The 15,739-nt window shown below is 45.0% G+C and overlaps 2 protein-coding genes across 3 annotated transcripts; both read right to left on the bottom strand.

Annotated features, from left to right (window-relative positions):
• Nucleotides 1–373: 373 nt before the first annotated feature.
• Nucleotides 374–4,737, bottom strand: LOC127295225 (probable galacturonosyltransferase 6). Of its 2 annotated transcripts, none has more exons than XM_051325133.2 (7): nt 4,412–4,737; nt 4,203–4,243; nt 4,042–4,089; nt 3,281–3,516; nt 2,789–3,146; nt 1,831–2,349; nt 374–908 (listed from the first exon to the last, which is right to left on the bottom strand). In XM_051325133.2, exons 1-7 carry the CDS (start codon nt 4,554–4,556, stop codon nt 633–635), a joined length of 1,623 nt encoding a protein of 540 aa, XP_051181093.1. In that variant the 5' UTR covers nt 4,557–4,737; the 3' UTR covers nt 374–632. The 2 variants fall into 2 exon arrangements, with proteins under 2 accessions (XP_051181093.1, XP_051181094.1); XM_051325134.2 differs by having other exon boundaries at nt 4,042–4,080.
• A 3,645-nt stretch (nt 4,738–8,382) lies between these two features.
• LOC127347577 (CRM-domain containing factor CFM3, chloroplastic/mitochondrial) lies at nt 8,383–14,097 on the bottom strand. Its single transcript, XM_051373745.2, has 9 exons — nt 13,350–14,097; nt 12,569–13,052; nt 12,344–12,474; nt 10,419–10,766; nt 9,875–10,031; nt 9,330–9,622; nt 9,027–9,086; nt 8,854–8,943; nt 8,383–8,774 (listed from the first exon to the last, which is right to left on the bottom strand). Exons 1-9 carry the CDS (start codon nt 14,052–14,054, stop codon nt 8,424–8,426), a joined length of 2,619 nt encoding a protein of 872 aa, XP_051229705.2. The 5' UTR covers nt 14,055–14,097; the 3' UTR covers nt 8,383–8,423.
• Nucleotides 14,098–15,739: the final 1,642 nt, after the last annotated feature.

The following is a 15,739-nucleotide window of genomic DNA, read 5'->3' as shown; positions in this document are numbered from 1 at the left end:
TGTGCTGATCATGCTGAAACAGTAACCTCACGACCCCGCTCTATAATATCGAGTAGTAGGAAAATGCTATTGGTTCCGTGATCTTTCTGATACTGAAACTTGACCCTGGTTGCTCTTATATGAAAATAAAAGGTTTTACAGAATGTTTAGGCTTTCTCTCCTAAAATATCTAGAGCAAGAATAATGATTGTAAAGTTTCATCAACTGCAGTTCTAACTTCCCAGTATCGGCCTCACGTCACACTTCCTAACAGGCAAAACTCCATTCACAATGTGCTAAACAAATACTAAGTCTACCATTACACCAACCTCACACTTTCAACCTGGGGAGCTCGCCGAAGGATAATTGGACAACAGCAATATCAGACAGTACATCGTTCAAAACTTCAGTATTGTTATACTGTAGTCCCAGCCTTTTTATTTAAACATGTCATTATTTTTTCTTACTTTTGCACAGAATTTCGGTAAGTGGCTAAGACACGTAAATCTAACTACAGAAAAGTGTATCTAGTAGTAAATCTACAAAAGAATGAATAAGATCAGCTTGCTACATACTACTACTCTTGTAGCACTATAGCAAAAACTGTGTATGGACGAGCCAGTGTGTAAAATCCCCCCGCCTTCTGTTGCTATCTACCTGTGGATGTTGCACTGCTGCAAGTACGTGTTGTCGTAGTTAAGGTATCTGTTCCAGTAGTCTCTGTACTTGGGGATGGAGATCTCCAGCCAGGGTTTAAGGTTCCCGCTGTAGTGGATGACAGCTGCGCTCTCGATTTCATCTCTTCGTGTGTTGCTATTCCGCCCAAGCCCAAGAACATGCCACCGGTGGTCAAGAGGCACTGTATGGTTGTAGAAGACAAGCTGGCCCACTGGCAAGCTTCCCGCCTTCCATAGTCTGCGCCTCTTGCCCTAAAAATCAGTAAATAAATAGAAATAATGTGTTCAGAAACAACAGTGAAACAAAAGTACTACTCCCTCCGATCCATAATAAGTGTCGTGGTTTTAGTTCATTTTTAGTCAAATTTAAACTAAAACCACCACACTTCTTATGGATCGGAGGGAGAACACGATAAAGAGCCATAATAGAAATAGTTTTTGTAAGAACCATCTCCCTCTAAAACGGTTATTGTACAAACTAAATCTTTTCTACAGGGGGTAAACCAAACGAAGCGAAAACAGTAAGTGTTTGTCTACCAACATAGAATAAAACCACTAACAAAGACAGCCATGCATAGTAAGGTTGTTTTCTGGGCAGCACCTTGTATTTGGGTAAGTAGCACCTATCAGGTATTTGAAAATCGAATTCAAGATTACAGCAAATTTCAGATCATACAGGCAACAAACGCTTCATTTTGACCTAGTCAGCAAAGTAGGATGGTACAAGCTTTAAAAAAGTATTGAGCTACGCTTGGCCACTAAAGTTGCTGCTCCCTTATTAATTCAAAGCTTCTGGCGACCAGAACTCCTGGAAACAACTACTTACAGATACTCTTATCAGTTTATTCTGGCCTTAACGAAGCTTATTCTGGCCTTATCAGTTTTTGAAGAAAGGAAACAAGTCGGTTTCGCTAGTGACATAGTGTTGCCTAATGTTGCGCTTCGATTTTAATTGTGCCAAAAAATAAAATACAGCTTTCCCAACTTATCCATGAAACTGACTTTAAGAAGGGCCCAGTAAATTGCACAATTCATAGATGTTCCAAATTGGACAGCTCATGCTAATGCATATGTTAGCTTGTACCAAATGTGCGTGCATGGAATGTAGTTAAGATAGGTTGCAATATGCTTTTGTAACAGGCAACGCTGATATGATATAAAAATGCACACTTACCGCCTGAAACCATTTATCATAAGTTGCACTTAAACCCTTACTGCGCCATTCCTTAAGGTCAAAAATGTTCACCCCAAATGCAAATATGCAAGCCTTTGCATCAAATTTGTTGATGATACTTGGATCAGAAAAATTAACAAGGTTGTCCAATTGATCGTAACCCTTGCCAGAGCTGCATGTCTCCAGAGCACCATTTACTTTACCCTTCATATCTAGCCCCCACAATCTGCTCAAGTCTTTTTGGACTACAACATCATGGTCCAAGAGTAGAACTTTGCTCAGAGAAGGGAATACTTCAGGCAAGTAAAAGCGTAAGTGGTTAAGTGCAGAAGTGTATCTTGGATCTCGAATGCCCTTCTGCTTAAATCTGGAACTGAAATCAGCAGGGAGCCATTTCAACTCATCCAGGCTTTTAATATGAATTGTTGCGGGGCTTGGTGGGTTTGCCAGAAACCACATTGTCATTGCAGGAAAACTCAACGAATCAGTTACAATATGAAACACTATCCTTTTTGGATCCTGCAAGGTAAGTCAAATCGAAAGGAAGTTAATACAAGAATAAAATGCAATAAATTGCACCGAATATGTTCCACCAAAGCATTTAAAATGCAGTCCTTAAGACACATGTTCCTTATGTGCACAAGCTCATAGTACCCCAGAAATAAATGAAACCATCAAAGGAAAACTGTACATAAACACGTGACCAGTGGCAAGTTTAACAAAACAGATAACTGCCCAAGTGCACATAGAGTATCATATAAACCTAACGAAGTGGACGTATGAAGGGGAAAGAAGTACATTACTGTCCACTGCAACAGTTACCCAAAAACTTAATTCCATACGCACAAGGATCAACGCACAAAATAAGCATCGCAAGTGGAAATCATATCAAATGCCCCATAATTCCTAAGCAAGAATGTAACATATAAATGCTCCATAGATTCATCTAAGGCCACACCTTTGATGCAGCTATTGTGGAGTTGATAACCACTGCACTTGCTAGTACATTGTCCGAGAATATGGCATAATGATGGAAGTCATCCATCAGCATGCTGAATCTTTTCGGAAACTCGCGTTCCTTAGGATCCAAAGAAAAATATTCTGAGGTAAGTCGCATTGCTAGGCAGTGATGTCCTTTAGGTAAAGTCCTCACTGCCACCTGCTCAAGGAATGAAGATTCACTTTGATGAGCTCTGACCAATTCTTCACTATTATATATCATTGCACGTAGCTTTGATGACATGTGAGAGCAATGTGGGTAGGCTCTCTGCGCTTTGGATAAGGCCAATTCCATCGCCTTCATTTTCTGCAACACACTGCAGGATGGTTTTGATCTCAGTCACAACAGTATACTCATCAGCGAGAACAAGAGCATAGCTATCGGTTATAAAAAAATTCCGATGTGCACAAGTTAATCCTATGTGCAGGTCCCTAATGTTCTACAGCTTACCTCCCAGATAATCGGGAAGCACCACTAGAGTGACTTATCGCCCTTTCGATCTCTTTCATCCGCATTTTCAACTCGCGGATCAAATGTGCGCTGCCGTGTGAAGAAGCAAACTGTAAATAGGCCCTGGCCATAATTAGCTGGTCTTGCATCATCCATATCTTCTCCTTGGTGCTCGGGGGTGATCTGGATATTCTTTCATCTTCCTCCGCAGCTATTTCATCAGCTTGCCCTTCTATCTGCAGAAAAGGTAACTAATATCAATTTCTCATAGGTGCATTTACTGAATCAACGAGTAACTCTAATCCCATTCAAGGAAATAATATTAATTATTTCAGAAACATGCAAGTAGAAAATGCTGAATAGTCTCCCACAGGGGACTGAAACAAAACTGAAAATCTTCATCGCAGAATGCGGAAGCATTAAGCAAACAGTTGAACAACAACAAGCCAAATCCTGTCCCTACTTTACTTTACTTTGGCCTGACAAAAGCTTAGTCGTTTCCCACTTGAACAACAAGCCAAATCTTTAGATGATTCCATTTGACAGAGCACAGAAACTCTACATGAAATGGAACAAACAGTAGATCGAAACTTGGTAATCCAGGAACACGGCACATCAGGCAAAACTACATGGAAATACATGGCCAAGCAACAGTCAGAAGAGTCTTTGTAAGAAAAACCAATTACATAGCGTTACATGCAGAAATGCAGCAAACGCAGGCAGGCAAGCATATATATGTATGGGGGTAAAACTGAAATTACCTCTTCGGGCAGGACGTTGAGTTTGGTGACGTCTCCAATCTGCAGCTTCTGCAGAAACCGAAAACCAAGTTAACAAGTAGGGAAGAATACGACGAAACGAAACGAGCTTGAAATGGATAGGAATTGGATGCATGTATATTATGATGATCGGGGTCGCTCACATCCTTGGCCGACAAGTGGGCCCCGCCCGTTTGCTCCCCACCTGCACACACACACACCCAACCAAATTAAGCCCAAACCCGCAGACAAAGCCGTCGCCGCCAGGAGCGGAAGCAGCCACGCCACGTCCGATTCAGGCAGCAGCAATCGCGAACCACAGGGACGAAGGAGGGATTGGATTGGGTTGAGCGGAGCGGAGCGGGAGGCTGACCGGGGCCGGAGCGGGAGCGGTGGTCGGGGAGGTTGAGCAGGAGGAAGACGAAGCCGCAGGCGGTGGCGATCAGCAGGAGCCACATCCAGGGCGCGGTGACCTCCTTCCTCCCGGCGCCGCCGCCGGCGCCGCAGGCCGCCCTCATCGCCGGCTCCCGCGGCGCGCGCGTGGGTGGAACCGGATCTCCGCGGCGAGACCGCCCGGGCGCCGCCACGCCTCCAGCGTGCGCTAGAAAACTTTTTTGGTTCTCCTCTCGAGTTGGGCTGCTACGGCTACCGCGGCGAGTGGCGCCGCTCCTGGCAGTGGTAGAACTGTAGAGGGGAGGAGTGGAGGAGGGGACGAGAATAAGGTTTGGGCCCGTGTCGCTGACCCGATGGGCCGGATGGACGGACATGAGCGGTGGCCCACTGTCAGTGTGGACGGTGGGCCGAGCGGTGTGTGGGGAGAGGGGTCGGGTCGATCAGGGCGCCTGCGCCGCGTGGCTTTCATGGCAGGGACAGTTGTCAGTAAGCGCTTCGGTGGATCCTCTTTTTCCTTCTTTTGTTATCCTCTTTTTTCCTTTTTAGATTTACGTTAGGTTTACGATGACTATGGCTCTTTTTTTTCAAGAAATCTACCGATCTATTAATAATCGTCAATAGTACTAAAAACACTAGCACAAGCCGAAGGCGCATCGTTGTCCTCGCTCCTCCATTGCCGGAGTCAGGCAAAGCTTATCGTAGTAGAGCTTTTTATAGTAGACAGACGGGAAGTCGTCGTGCTAAATTTCAAAAGGACCAGCGCACCAGAGCAGCAATCATCGCAATGATGACAACCATAGATCGGAAGAGACTATCATGAAACCACACCAACAAACATGAAAATCGACCGGATCCCAGGAGATCCGACGACACACAACTCCACGCGTCCTCTGTCAGCGCTAGATGCACCACCGGAGCAAGGATAGACCGGGGGGACCTTATTCTAACTTCAGGATGTAGACGCCACCTCATCATCCATTAAAAGAGACTGAAAAGCAAACTAAATTAAGATCAGAATCTCCCCACCGGCGAGGGACCGTGGTCCGCCACACCTCCAAGCCCCTAAGGCCAACGGAGGCGGAGCGGACCGGCGGTAACGAGGAGGATTGAACCCTAGATGAGTTTCGTGCCTTTTTCTGCTGCGTCCTAGGTTACCTTCGTTTGATCAAAAAAAAAAAAAATACTATGACTATAGCTCGTCTAGGAATGATGGTTTCTTTCTGGAGATCTGATGCATTTCCTCGTGGGAGCGATCATGCTTGTCCTGATCTGCGTGTTTGTGCCGCCACACCGGGTAGGGTTTCACACTGGGCTGTGTGATTTTACTACTAGTACTACTTTATACCGAATTTTAAGAGAGAGAGAGAGAGATCAATAAATCTGTTGTCACTGCGGTGCATGACAGATTTGCGGCGCATTAGTCGATTGTCCTGCATGGCACAAAAAATATATGCAAATTGGCAACTTCAGCATCTCACGTGCAGTTCTATCAAGAAGAAGCTGAAAACATCACTGATTAGGTGCGTCACGTGGAAGCCACTTCACTTGGATTCAGGCACTGCCTTTCTCCACGATTTCTGTCCCTTTCGTTGGGTATCAAGAGCAGATCCATTAATTAAGCCTCGAACGTCCAAGTACAAATTAATTAATCATGTGGGCACCCGGGTCGTGGTATCTCTGTGTCTGGTGAGGTAAAGTGCAGAAGTGTTTGCTCTGTTTCACAATTAGCCAAGAGTCACATGTATGCATACCGTGTCCTAGATTTGAATAGAGACAGCAGGAAGCCAGAAACTGTGTAAAATACTACTCCTTCCTAAATAATGGTGTAGAACTTTTTTTGAAACATTAAATGTATTTATATGATAAATAGTGTTCAGATACATTTTAATTTAGATAAATTTGTGTCATACTTTCTGGGACAGGCGGAGAAGTACTAGTTTGAGTTGGCATGGTAAGAAGGTTTTACCCAATGAAACCTCCTGCGGTGGAAAGAAAATCTGCCTGCCACACGGCGTAAGAGCATCTTCCCAAAGCGATCCCTAAATAGCACCGGATTTAGCGTTTTGGGACGCGTTTTCTTCGTCATGTGTATCAGCAGGTGCTCCGTATGCAAGCATCCTCGTGGCAGCGGTGCACTTTTAAATCGACGAGAACCCGGCAACGCCTACAACATCATGATTCAGCTTGAAGTAGGGATCGAACTCTCGAACGCCGTGGAGGATATTCATGAACGAACCCTTGCTCGTCCTATACCGACGCCGAAAATTATCGGCATGTGTTGTGTCATCTGCGAAGTAGACGTTGTGCAGCATGGTATGCCCCTCCATCCTCTGTCGGGGCTTCGACTTCTTTCTTCCCGGCCTTGAACCTCTGCGGCACGACCTCTTCCGCTTCTCCGCCTCGGTGTCAAGCGTGTTCTGGAGGGACATGATGATCGACAAATGTTACCGAGTGTCGTCGTCGAAGGCTTGCTCTTCCTCCAACATGCGGACAATCATCTCGTCGTCGCTATCCATGTCTAAAGCAAAATAAATTGTTAAAATTCAGCCGCGGTAGAAGAGGCAACAAACAGCGACCTATCTCGCCTACTTGACAAGGCGTCGAAAACGTTCTGTGCGCGGAGATGGGGCGGATTTGACGGCGCGTTCTGGGACGTGGCGAAGTGACGGCAGTGAAAATACTGGCGAGGGAGCCAGCCGCCACGATGGTGCCTGATTCAGAAGAGATTTGCCGTCGAGACGGCCAGCAAATCTAGCGGTGGCAGAGGAGGGGAAGCACAACGAAAAATAAAAGGCGGGAACCAACTGTTGTGGATGTTGGTCACCGACAGTGGGAGCCCGCCTCGCTTTTCATTGTCTCCGGCGTGGCCAGCGTCCCCTGTGGACCGGGGACAGGCTAGAGGCGCCAGACACCATATTGGACCGTGCTGAACGGAAGGAGCTTTAGGATGTGTTCGTTTTTGGGACGAGGTGGAATGGAATGGAATGGTTCCATTCCATCCCATCCCATCCCATTTCATCCATCCTCATGTTCGGTTGATTTGAGAAAGCATAGAATGGAACCAAATGTAATTAATCTAAACATGCAAATAATTAGCCTAATTTAAAGGGATTAGCAATAATTGGCCTAATTTAGTGGAATAGCTTCGTCTCCACCATGGCCTGGATGAGGGGGACCTCGCCGGCCGCCGCGCCGCTGGCCCCCGCCGTCCTGGCCGCGAGCACGGAGGGCCGCCCTTCTCCTCCCCGTCCGCGCCTGCCCCGGTCACAGCCGCCACGCTCTACCTTGATATGACCGGCCGCCGCGCTGCTCCGTCCGCCTCGGGCCGGTCAAGGGGAGAGAGGGGAGGCCGCCTCCGCGCCATGCTCGTCCGCCGTCCGCCTCGTTCCGGTCGAGGGGAGAGATATAAGCGAGGAAGAAGGGATTAGCCCGATGACAGAGCGTGTTCCACTTCGTTCGACCGATTCGGCCGGACGGGTTCATTCCGGATCTACAGTGAATATTCGCTTTTGAGGAACGCGTTGGTTCCGTTCCATCCCAGAAACGAACGCAGGAATTGTCCTAAGGAACGACTTGATTTCATTCCGTTTCATTCGATTCTGAAACCGAACAGACCCTTAGAAACGCGGGGCTAGGAACGAAAAAATGTCGGCACGCCCCAAAAACCTTTAGGGTCGCGGCTGGGATGCTCTAAGCTCGTGCCGCCTGCGGTTCCCAGGGGACATTTGCATTTCGTTGGCGTGCGTGGAGAAGGGACATGTCACGGTGTTCATGCAGGATCCATTGCTTTGTTTATCCGCTCGGGCCGCCGGAGCAGGGGACCGTCGGCCGTGAGATGCGCCGCGTCAGGCGTCGCCACGACGCAACCTAATCAGGCCCACAGGAAAATCATATTGCGCCGCTGAAAGCCGTAACACGGAAATATGAGGGTGTTAGATGAACCAGACCAAATGAATGAAATGGTTATTTACTCGCTGTGCACGAAGCTCCAGCTATATGAGGTCTTCCCTGTATGCTGATGAGTTTCTAATGTCATCTGCATCACTACTCCCCTCTGATTTACTTCCTAGGTCACCGTCAGAACAATCCGAACCCATGTCACGGCAAAAACTAACAGCAGAAATTACAGAGGGCTCGAGGTCTTCGTCCTCGCCGGCGTCATCTTCATAGTCAGAACCTTCAGTATCCTCTTCACCGCCGACATCTTCATCCTCTTGGCTGTAGTCACCATTATCTTCAGCAGAATCATCATCCTCATCGTAACTAGAATCATCGTCATCCTCAGCAGTGGATCCGACAGCCAGGTTGTCAAAGCTCCTGAGATAAGACTCATCGTCCTCATCCTACAAAGACAAAGGGTGTGAGGTTACAGGTTTTCAAGAACCAATTGGCAAAGGGGGTCAAATAATCAAATGCACTAACCTCTACATCTTCATCCTCGCTCGAATACGCAGAATCTAGTCTGGCGTAAAGCTCCTCGTCTCCTTGGTCCTTGACTTTTTCAATTTGGACCTGAAAATAGTGAATGTTTGTCATCGCATGCATCTGGAACATGAAGATTTTGGCAAACTGAATCTGTCAGATACTGTACGTACCAGTTCAAATCTCAGTTGATTCACCCTTCTATTTAACTTCCCAATGTGACGACTGAGACCCTGTCACGAAGAAAAAATAATCATGTTTGTGAACAAAAAGATTCGATAAATGAAGGTGTATCATTACCGGTCAAGGAAGGTACAGTATATCATTTTGGAAAAGAATGAAATTTTGCTTTCCACAAGACATGGAGTTACATTTACAGAATCTCTAACAAGATCGGGGGGTTTTATTGCCGAAATTTATAATGCAAGTTGATTTTTTAGTAAAACATCCCCAACCATCCAAGAATCAAGCGGTACCTCCATTCTCTGTAGCTCAATGGACCGAGCTAAGGCCTTTCTCTTTGACAAAAGATTCTTGGGTCGTAGCATGGAAGGTCGTCTATAGTCCTTCCCACGAAACACAACAATGGCATAGCCTTTGGAGACCTTGTCCACAGAAACTAAAACACCCCCACTCTCAACTTCAAGTGACAGCGCTGTCCTCTTGACATCTGCAAAAGACTTTGCTTTCACTAGTATTTTCACCAGTTCCCTGTATTTCCAGTGCAAGTGCATATTTTCGACTGTGCCATCAAAAACTCCTCTTCTTCCTGGAAGTGGTAAATACAGTTAAATTAAAGAATGTATCTGAAGTTGAAATGCGACTATAAGGACTATCTGAGGAGACTAGATCACATTCTACTGAAATAGATGAGCAAATTAGAGCGAAGTACATACTGATCATTCGAAAAAGGAACGGAATTACAAGGAAAAGGCTGTTGCTGATGTAAGTATAAAATAAAAATTGCAGTACTATAGGATCAAAGAAAATAAGTGCCACTAAACTTTCAAGTAGATTTTACCAAGGAGCAGAAATGCCTTCATTCTTAGACCAAGTTTCCGGAACATGAACCTCTCTTCATCTGTTATTGTTTCAGGTGGTTTGGTATCTTCAGTTGGCTTCAAGCCTAACTCGACTTTTCCAAGCACTCTTTGAGCTTTTCCTATCCTTTTCTCTGCCTGCGTAGAAATAAATTGAAATTAATTCAGTTCATACATCATAAATTGGTTATTCAGTGCATTACATGTGATGCAAGTATCTGAATCACGTTAGCTTAGTTGAATAGATGCATATGGCATGGAACTAAAATTGTGCTCTTCGCTTGGAAAAAGAAAATAGGTCCGCTATGTAGGTACACTTCAGTGCAAGTTTACAAGGTAGATTCTTACCAAATATTATTGAACTAGCATTGTAGTATGATGATTTCCATGTATGCTGCTAAATTAATTAAGAGAATATGGATTTATGGTAGGATGAATAAGAATGCTATTCTTTGTACAGGAAATCGTTTGTTCACAAGAGAACCTAGCAAAGTGATCTTACTATTCCAAAGACTTTTCACTTACGATTGCAAGCTTCCACTCTAACTTCCTTACAAGGTCAGCATGTTTTGCAGCTTCTACAGTTCTTGTCATCTTGTCCGTGTGATTTTCATCCAGTTCATTTCCATATTTAGAGTTAGCTTCAAGAGTCTCTCCAAGAGTACCAGCCACAGTGGCTTCTACAAATGCCTCAGTGCTGGAAGCAAAAGATAGTCTTGGATTTAGCCGCGCTTGCTCCTCATCTAGTAGGGAATTCATTGATTTTTCCCTCTCCAGCAGTGCATCTGCAAGTTCGGTGGACAAGAAATCTTTCCCTCTGTAGAAGACTACGAAGTCATTGTTCCTTGAAAGCATTACCCCACCTGTTAATTTCTGGTACAGACCAAAAGAACATTAGTAGAAGAAACGAAATGGTGAAAAGTTCGATAAAGTTTAAGGCTCTCCTATATCAAACAGAGACTGCCCAATTATACTGGATAAACTTTCTCTATAGGTTTGGGTTCAAATATACAGGATATGTCAGTTGTATGCAGGTAAAAGTAAAGGGAAAATAATCCATATAGAGGAAGCCAAGCCTGAAACATATCATGGGCAATAGGAGATGCGTGATCTGCTTATGTTGCTTCTATAGTTTTATGATGCATAGCTTCAGTTTTAGGTACCTCCGCGATCAGAATATTCCATCCTACTCTACCTCCAGTCCCAGCTCACATTACCAAGGTAGTCATAATGGCCACCTCCTAGGAGATGTGTAACAAACCGAACCTTTTCAATGAAATGCAAAGATCTCTATGTGTTTTCTCAAAACAAAAAAAATGTCCACCACAAGTGGAACCATAACTCTAGTGATCTAGTCCATGCCATCCCTTCAATCACCAGAATAATACTCTTTGCCCAACTAATTACTACCATCAACCACAAGTAAAACATTAACTCTCTCACATTATGAACTATAAGGAACCTTCTGAAAATCGAACATCGAGATATGTATGGAAGTAGTAAACGAGGCATCTTAGCCTACCAATCGATAAGTTCAAAGAGCACTCTCAGCAGCACCTGACCAAAGTTGCAATCTTAAGCAAAGCACGAAAAACTGAATAATACTCCCTATGTCCCAAAATATAAGGTGTCCTTGATTTTCGCTGGTCAACGACTTACAACTTTGACTATGATTTGTACTTATAATTTCTCCATAAAATTAGTATAGAGATATATGAAATAAAAACATTTTGTAAGACAAATGCAACAGTACCATTTATACATTCTCAATCAATATAATTTGGTAATATAATAGTGGTCAAAATCGTGCATTAAAAACCGTTAAAAATAAAGTGTGTGCTATATTTTGGGACATAAGGAGTACCAAACGAGAGACAGATTGTCATGAAATATTTGAAGGAAATGCCAATCTTGGAGAAACAACATAGGTATATCATTATGTGAAGAGTGCAACAAAAGGCAGAGTTTCACATAAAGAACCATATTTGTGCTATCATTTTCATGTGACAAACCTGTAGACTTCGATGCACATTACTGGTGGGGCTTTAAAATGTTGATTGCATGTGCTCTTGGTTGTGTTTTTTACTGGAAATGTTAATGCTTTGATCCCAGATTCTATGGTTCTCAACTTACCATTCATAAGGCATCTCTAAAATCTATGGATTCTTAAAAAAAAATACATAGCTTGGGAGCGTAGAAAATCATTCCTAAGAAATATTCAAATAGCAAAAGTGAGAAATGGGATACAGACTTCAGGCCTCAAGGTGTACAAAATAGTTGTAATATCTGCGAATGATGAGTAGCAGTGGTTCAGTTGCACATAAGAATTTGTATTACGTTGTTCCCAGTGACCATTGAATATTTCTTATTAATGTCAAGAAGCTTTCCCTATATGAAATTGGAATAAGAAACTGACAAATTTGCTAATAAGAAAGAGTTTCTATAGTTACTTTGATATCTTCAGCCATCCTCTCACTGGTAGTAAGCTGCACTCCTCTTTTCAAAGCAATTTTTGCAATGGAACTTCTCTCCCATAACTTCACCATAGCAGCTGCCAATCCTTGGAGTTGTCTGCTCCGGCCTAACATTCATCAGTAGGGCGGAAACATTACCAAAAGATGGTAAAAATTTGACGGAGAAAATAAAGAGTTAACTAAAACGACATAATAAAGTACCGAGAGCAAAGTGAGGAGGCAGTCCACGACCAAGACGTCGTAAATTGGTAGTATCCTTTCGGCTGAGAGATCGACGTACTCCATATGGCAGAACTCTGAAAGGGGGTTTGTAGCCTGGAACAGTTGCAGGAAGCAGATCTGCATCTACTGGCAATGGATTGGATCCAGGCCAGTCACTGTATCTCGGGCCGAGCTCATCCAACAGCCTGTCAATTTCTTCTTCGTATATGATTTCCGGGACTGATTCAACTATTTCTTCTTTCTCAGCATTAGATATCAAAGCTCCATTGCTATCTTCCATGCCATTTACATTCTCATTAGGTGGCAAGGTAGGGATAGGAGGCACTTTACTTGACGACTTAGTACCAAGAGTCTGCCAAGTCCTATTTGTTCCCTTAGTGGTCTCAGGTACATCATAGGCTACTCCCCTGTATAGAGAAACAGAAGTTCCTGACCTCCATATTACCAACCCCCCTGTTTTTCTCTAATCAGAATCAGTGGAGAAAACAGATATTAGATTGCAAGAACTACACGACCCAAACTCAACTATAGAAGTAGCCAGCTAATCTTTAACTCGGTTAAATCCTAGAAATGATTTTAATCATGGACATTGATACAGGTCTCAAGTCACTACACACCTCAAGTATCAGTGAACTACTACTAATTTGGTATGAACTGTACCAGCAATCAAGCATTTCCACCAAAGACCAATTGAAGTTAAACTACTACCAAAGGCATATTCGATGCAAGCTACGCGATTCTGGAAATTTGTGATATACACCTCGAGTATCTCGTGGAAGAGGCGCATGTTAAGCGCAGGCGTGCCGTTGACCTTGACCCTGACAACCTCATCTGTCCTCCACTTGTCCTTGATCTTGGCGACGATCTCCCGCGTGACCCCAGCGCCGCCCACCTGGGTCTTGGACTTGATCCTCATCGCCGCGTGGCGCAGGCGCCGAAGCTCGGGTTCAGGCAGCGTAAGCTCGGCCATCCACGCCGGCGACCTGGCGGCTCGCGCCGCCGCCTCGGGCGGCGGCATCGGGCGCTCCCACGGGAACCGCGCGTCCACGAGCGAGGACTCGGCGTCGTCGTCGAACCCCCCGCGGGCGTTCGGAAGCACGCCATCGTCCGCGCGGAAGACGTCCTCCACGGAGCCCCGCCGCGGGTGCTGGGAGGCGGTCTGGGAGTCGGGTGAGTAGCCCGCGCGCTGGAGGCGGCGGAGGATGAGAGACATTGTGGAGCGTCCGGAGTGGCGGCTGGTGCCTACGGAGTCCTCGTCGTCGGAGTCGGAGGTTGGGGATGGCTCCGGGCGAAGGTCGAGCGCGGGGGCGGGCGGGCCGAGGCCGCGGCGGGGCCGGGACCAGGCGGAGAGCCATGGGTAGTGAGCGGAGGAGGAGGAAAGGGGGCTGGAGGAGAGGAAGAGGTGGTGGAGGCGAGGCGGATGGTGGAGGTGGAGATGGAGATGGAGGGCGGGGGAGAAGGCCATGAATGGACTGTGGAGGTGGTGGATGATGGCGTGGCGAGCGGAGGGAGTGGAGAGGGAGGGTTTAGGGGATTGGGGATATTTTTGTCCAGTTCACAGGCTACTCGGTCGTTTTCCACCGTCGGATCTTTAATCAACACTTCGATCAGGCGTCTAGCTTTCTACCCCTGTTTTGATGATTTTTTGGGAATCATGAGTCGTGACAACATTTCAGGTCCCTTAAGCTAAGTTCAACATGTCAAAAATAATGAGAAGCAGGTAAGTTCAAAAGGGTCGAGTTTCCTACAATATAACATATTTTCTTCCTGCCACTCTTTCTATTTAATGTATAATGCAAATACATGGCTCACTGCACAAGGATTAAATAGAGATGGAAAACACTAAGATAGAGAGTTGGCGCACTAATAGGAAACTGGTTGCAAATCGCCCCGAGACCCAGTATAGGGCAACCATGATAAAATAAAAATGTTTCAAAAAAAATTGTCGTGCAAACAAAGGACGGTTTGCATCGATGTATTACTATTTACTATTCATAATAAAAATTTCAATTGGTTACCTTTACTAATCTCTAGCCCACCAGCTAGCTACCCTCGAGTAAAATTTTCTTTTTTTAATGTGTGCATGCTAAATCCCTCTCCCTCCCTCCTCCAACCATAGAGTCAAAAACTTTGTTGAAGTCTCCATAAGTGTGAGTTAGTTCAATTCTCCAACAATTAGATAAATCGTTGATACTCCTTGATTAGGGAAAGGTTATACTTGAGGGGAATGGCAAGCGCAAATCTCGGTGAGGTTGACGCTCCAACACAGGGTTAGGTTTCCTTGGATTTTTTATGTTGCATATGTGTGTCCAGATTGCTACAAACTCGCATGTGTTTTGTTATGAAGCACACACACAATGATGTGGCAGTTAGGACGTCTATCACAAATTTGATTTTTCGTGGATATATTATGTTGCATGTGTGTGTTCAAAATGCTACAAGCATGAAGAGAAACAAGTATAGTGCTCTTCGGAACCAAGCCAAAAGGTTCATGAGGTTGCCATATGAAGATCATCAAGAGATGTATAGAAGGCTTATCACCATTGTCGATGCCTTTCCGAATGTGGGTGCCCAACATATTGATGACTTTTGGATCAAGGACAAGTATATTGATTGCATGATGCCTTATGAACCCATTGATGTCAAGAGTCTCCTTGGAAGAGAAAGCTATTCTTCACTTACCTCCCAACAAGTGGTGCACGAGATGCAAGCTCTCAAGGTGGCCGAACAACTCTCAAGATTCTCGCAATCGTGCTATAGGAATGGCAAGAGGTACAAACCTTGCTTTGAAGGTCAATACCGTGGAAGAAGTGAACACTCAAGAACCATATAGGATCTCTTGAAGCATGTCCTATCCGGAGGATTTGGAATACCATTACCATGACCACATGGCATTCCATGCAAAAACCTTTTGGGTTTGATCCATCCAAAGCAAAGGAAAAAAACATCAAGAGAAACAACACAAGTGGGTTCAAGAGCTCGGGCCCAAGATCAAGATCTTGCTTCAATTGTGGTGACAATTTCCATTTCATCGCCTAATGCCCCTATGAAAATAGAGAAACTCGTGGTGGAAGACTCATTCCCAAGGACAAGAGCAAAGATTCAAAGGCCCCCAACAAGAAATTCTACAACAAGAATAAGAAGAACAAG

Source organism: Lolium perenne, chromosome 4, assembly GCF_019359855.2.
Source record: "Lolium perenne isolate Kyuss_39 chromosome 4, Kyuss_2.0, whole genome shotgun sequence".
Lineage (NCBI taxonomy): Eukaryota > Viridiplantae > Streptophyta > Magnoliopsida > Poales > Poaceae > Lolium > Lolium perenne.
Note: the sequence above shows the minus strand (reverse complement) of the source record. Positions and strands in the feature narration are given on the sequence as shown.

Bases quoted from the DNA above. Each gene is read 5' to 3' on its own strand.
- LOC127295225 (XM_051325133.2), bottom strand. From the start codon at position 4,556: ATGAGGGCGGCCTGCGGCGCCGGCGGCGGCGCCGGGAGGAAGGAGGTC. The intron at 4,090-4,202 runs GTGAGCGACCCC...CGGTTTCTGCAG, and splicing joins CCCACTTGTCGGCCAAGGAT to AAGCTGCAGATTGGAGACGT. The intron at 2,350-2,788 runs GTGTGGCCTTAG...CTTACCTTGCAG, and splicing joins CCACAATAGCTGCATCAAAG to GATCCAAAAAGGATAGTGTT.
- LOC127347577 (XM_051373745.2), bottom strand. From the start codon at position 14,054: ATGGCCTTCTCCCCCGCCCTCCATCTCCATCTCCACCTCCACCATCCG. The intron at 12,475-12,568 runs GTACTTTATTAT...GATGAATGTTAG, and splicing joins GCCTCCTCACTTTGCTCTCG to GCCGGAGCAGACAACTCCAA. The intron at 8,944-9,026 runs GTACGTACAGTA...CACTATTTTCAG, and splicing joins ATCAACTGAGATTTGAACTG to GTCCAAATTGAAAAAGTCAA.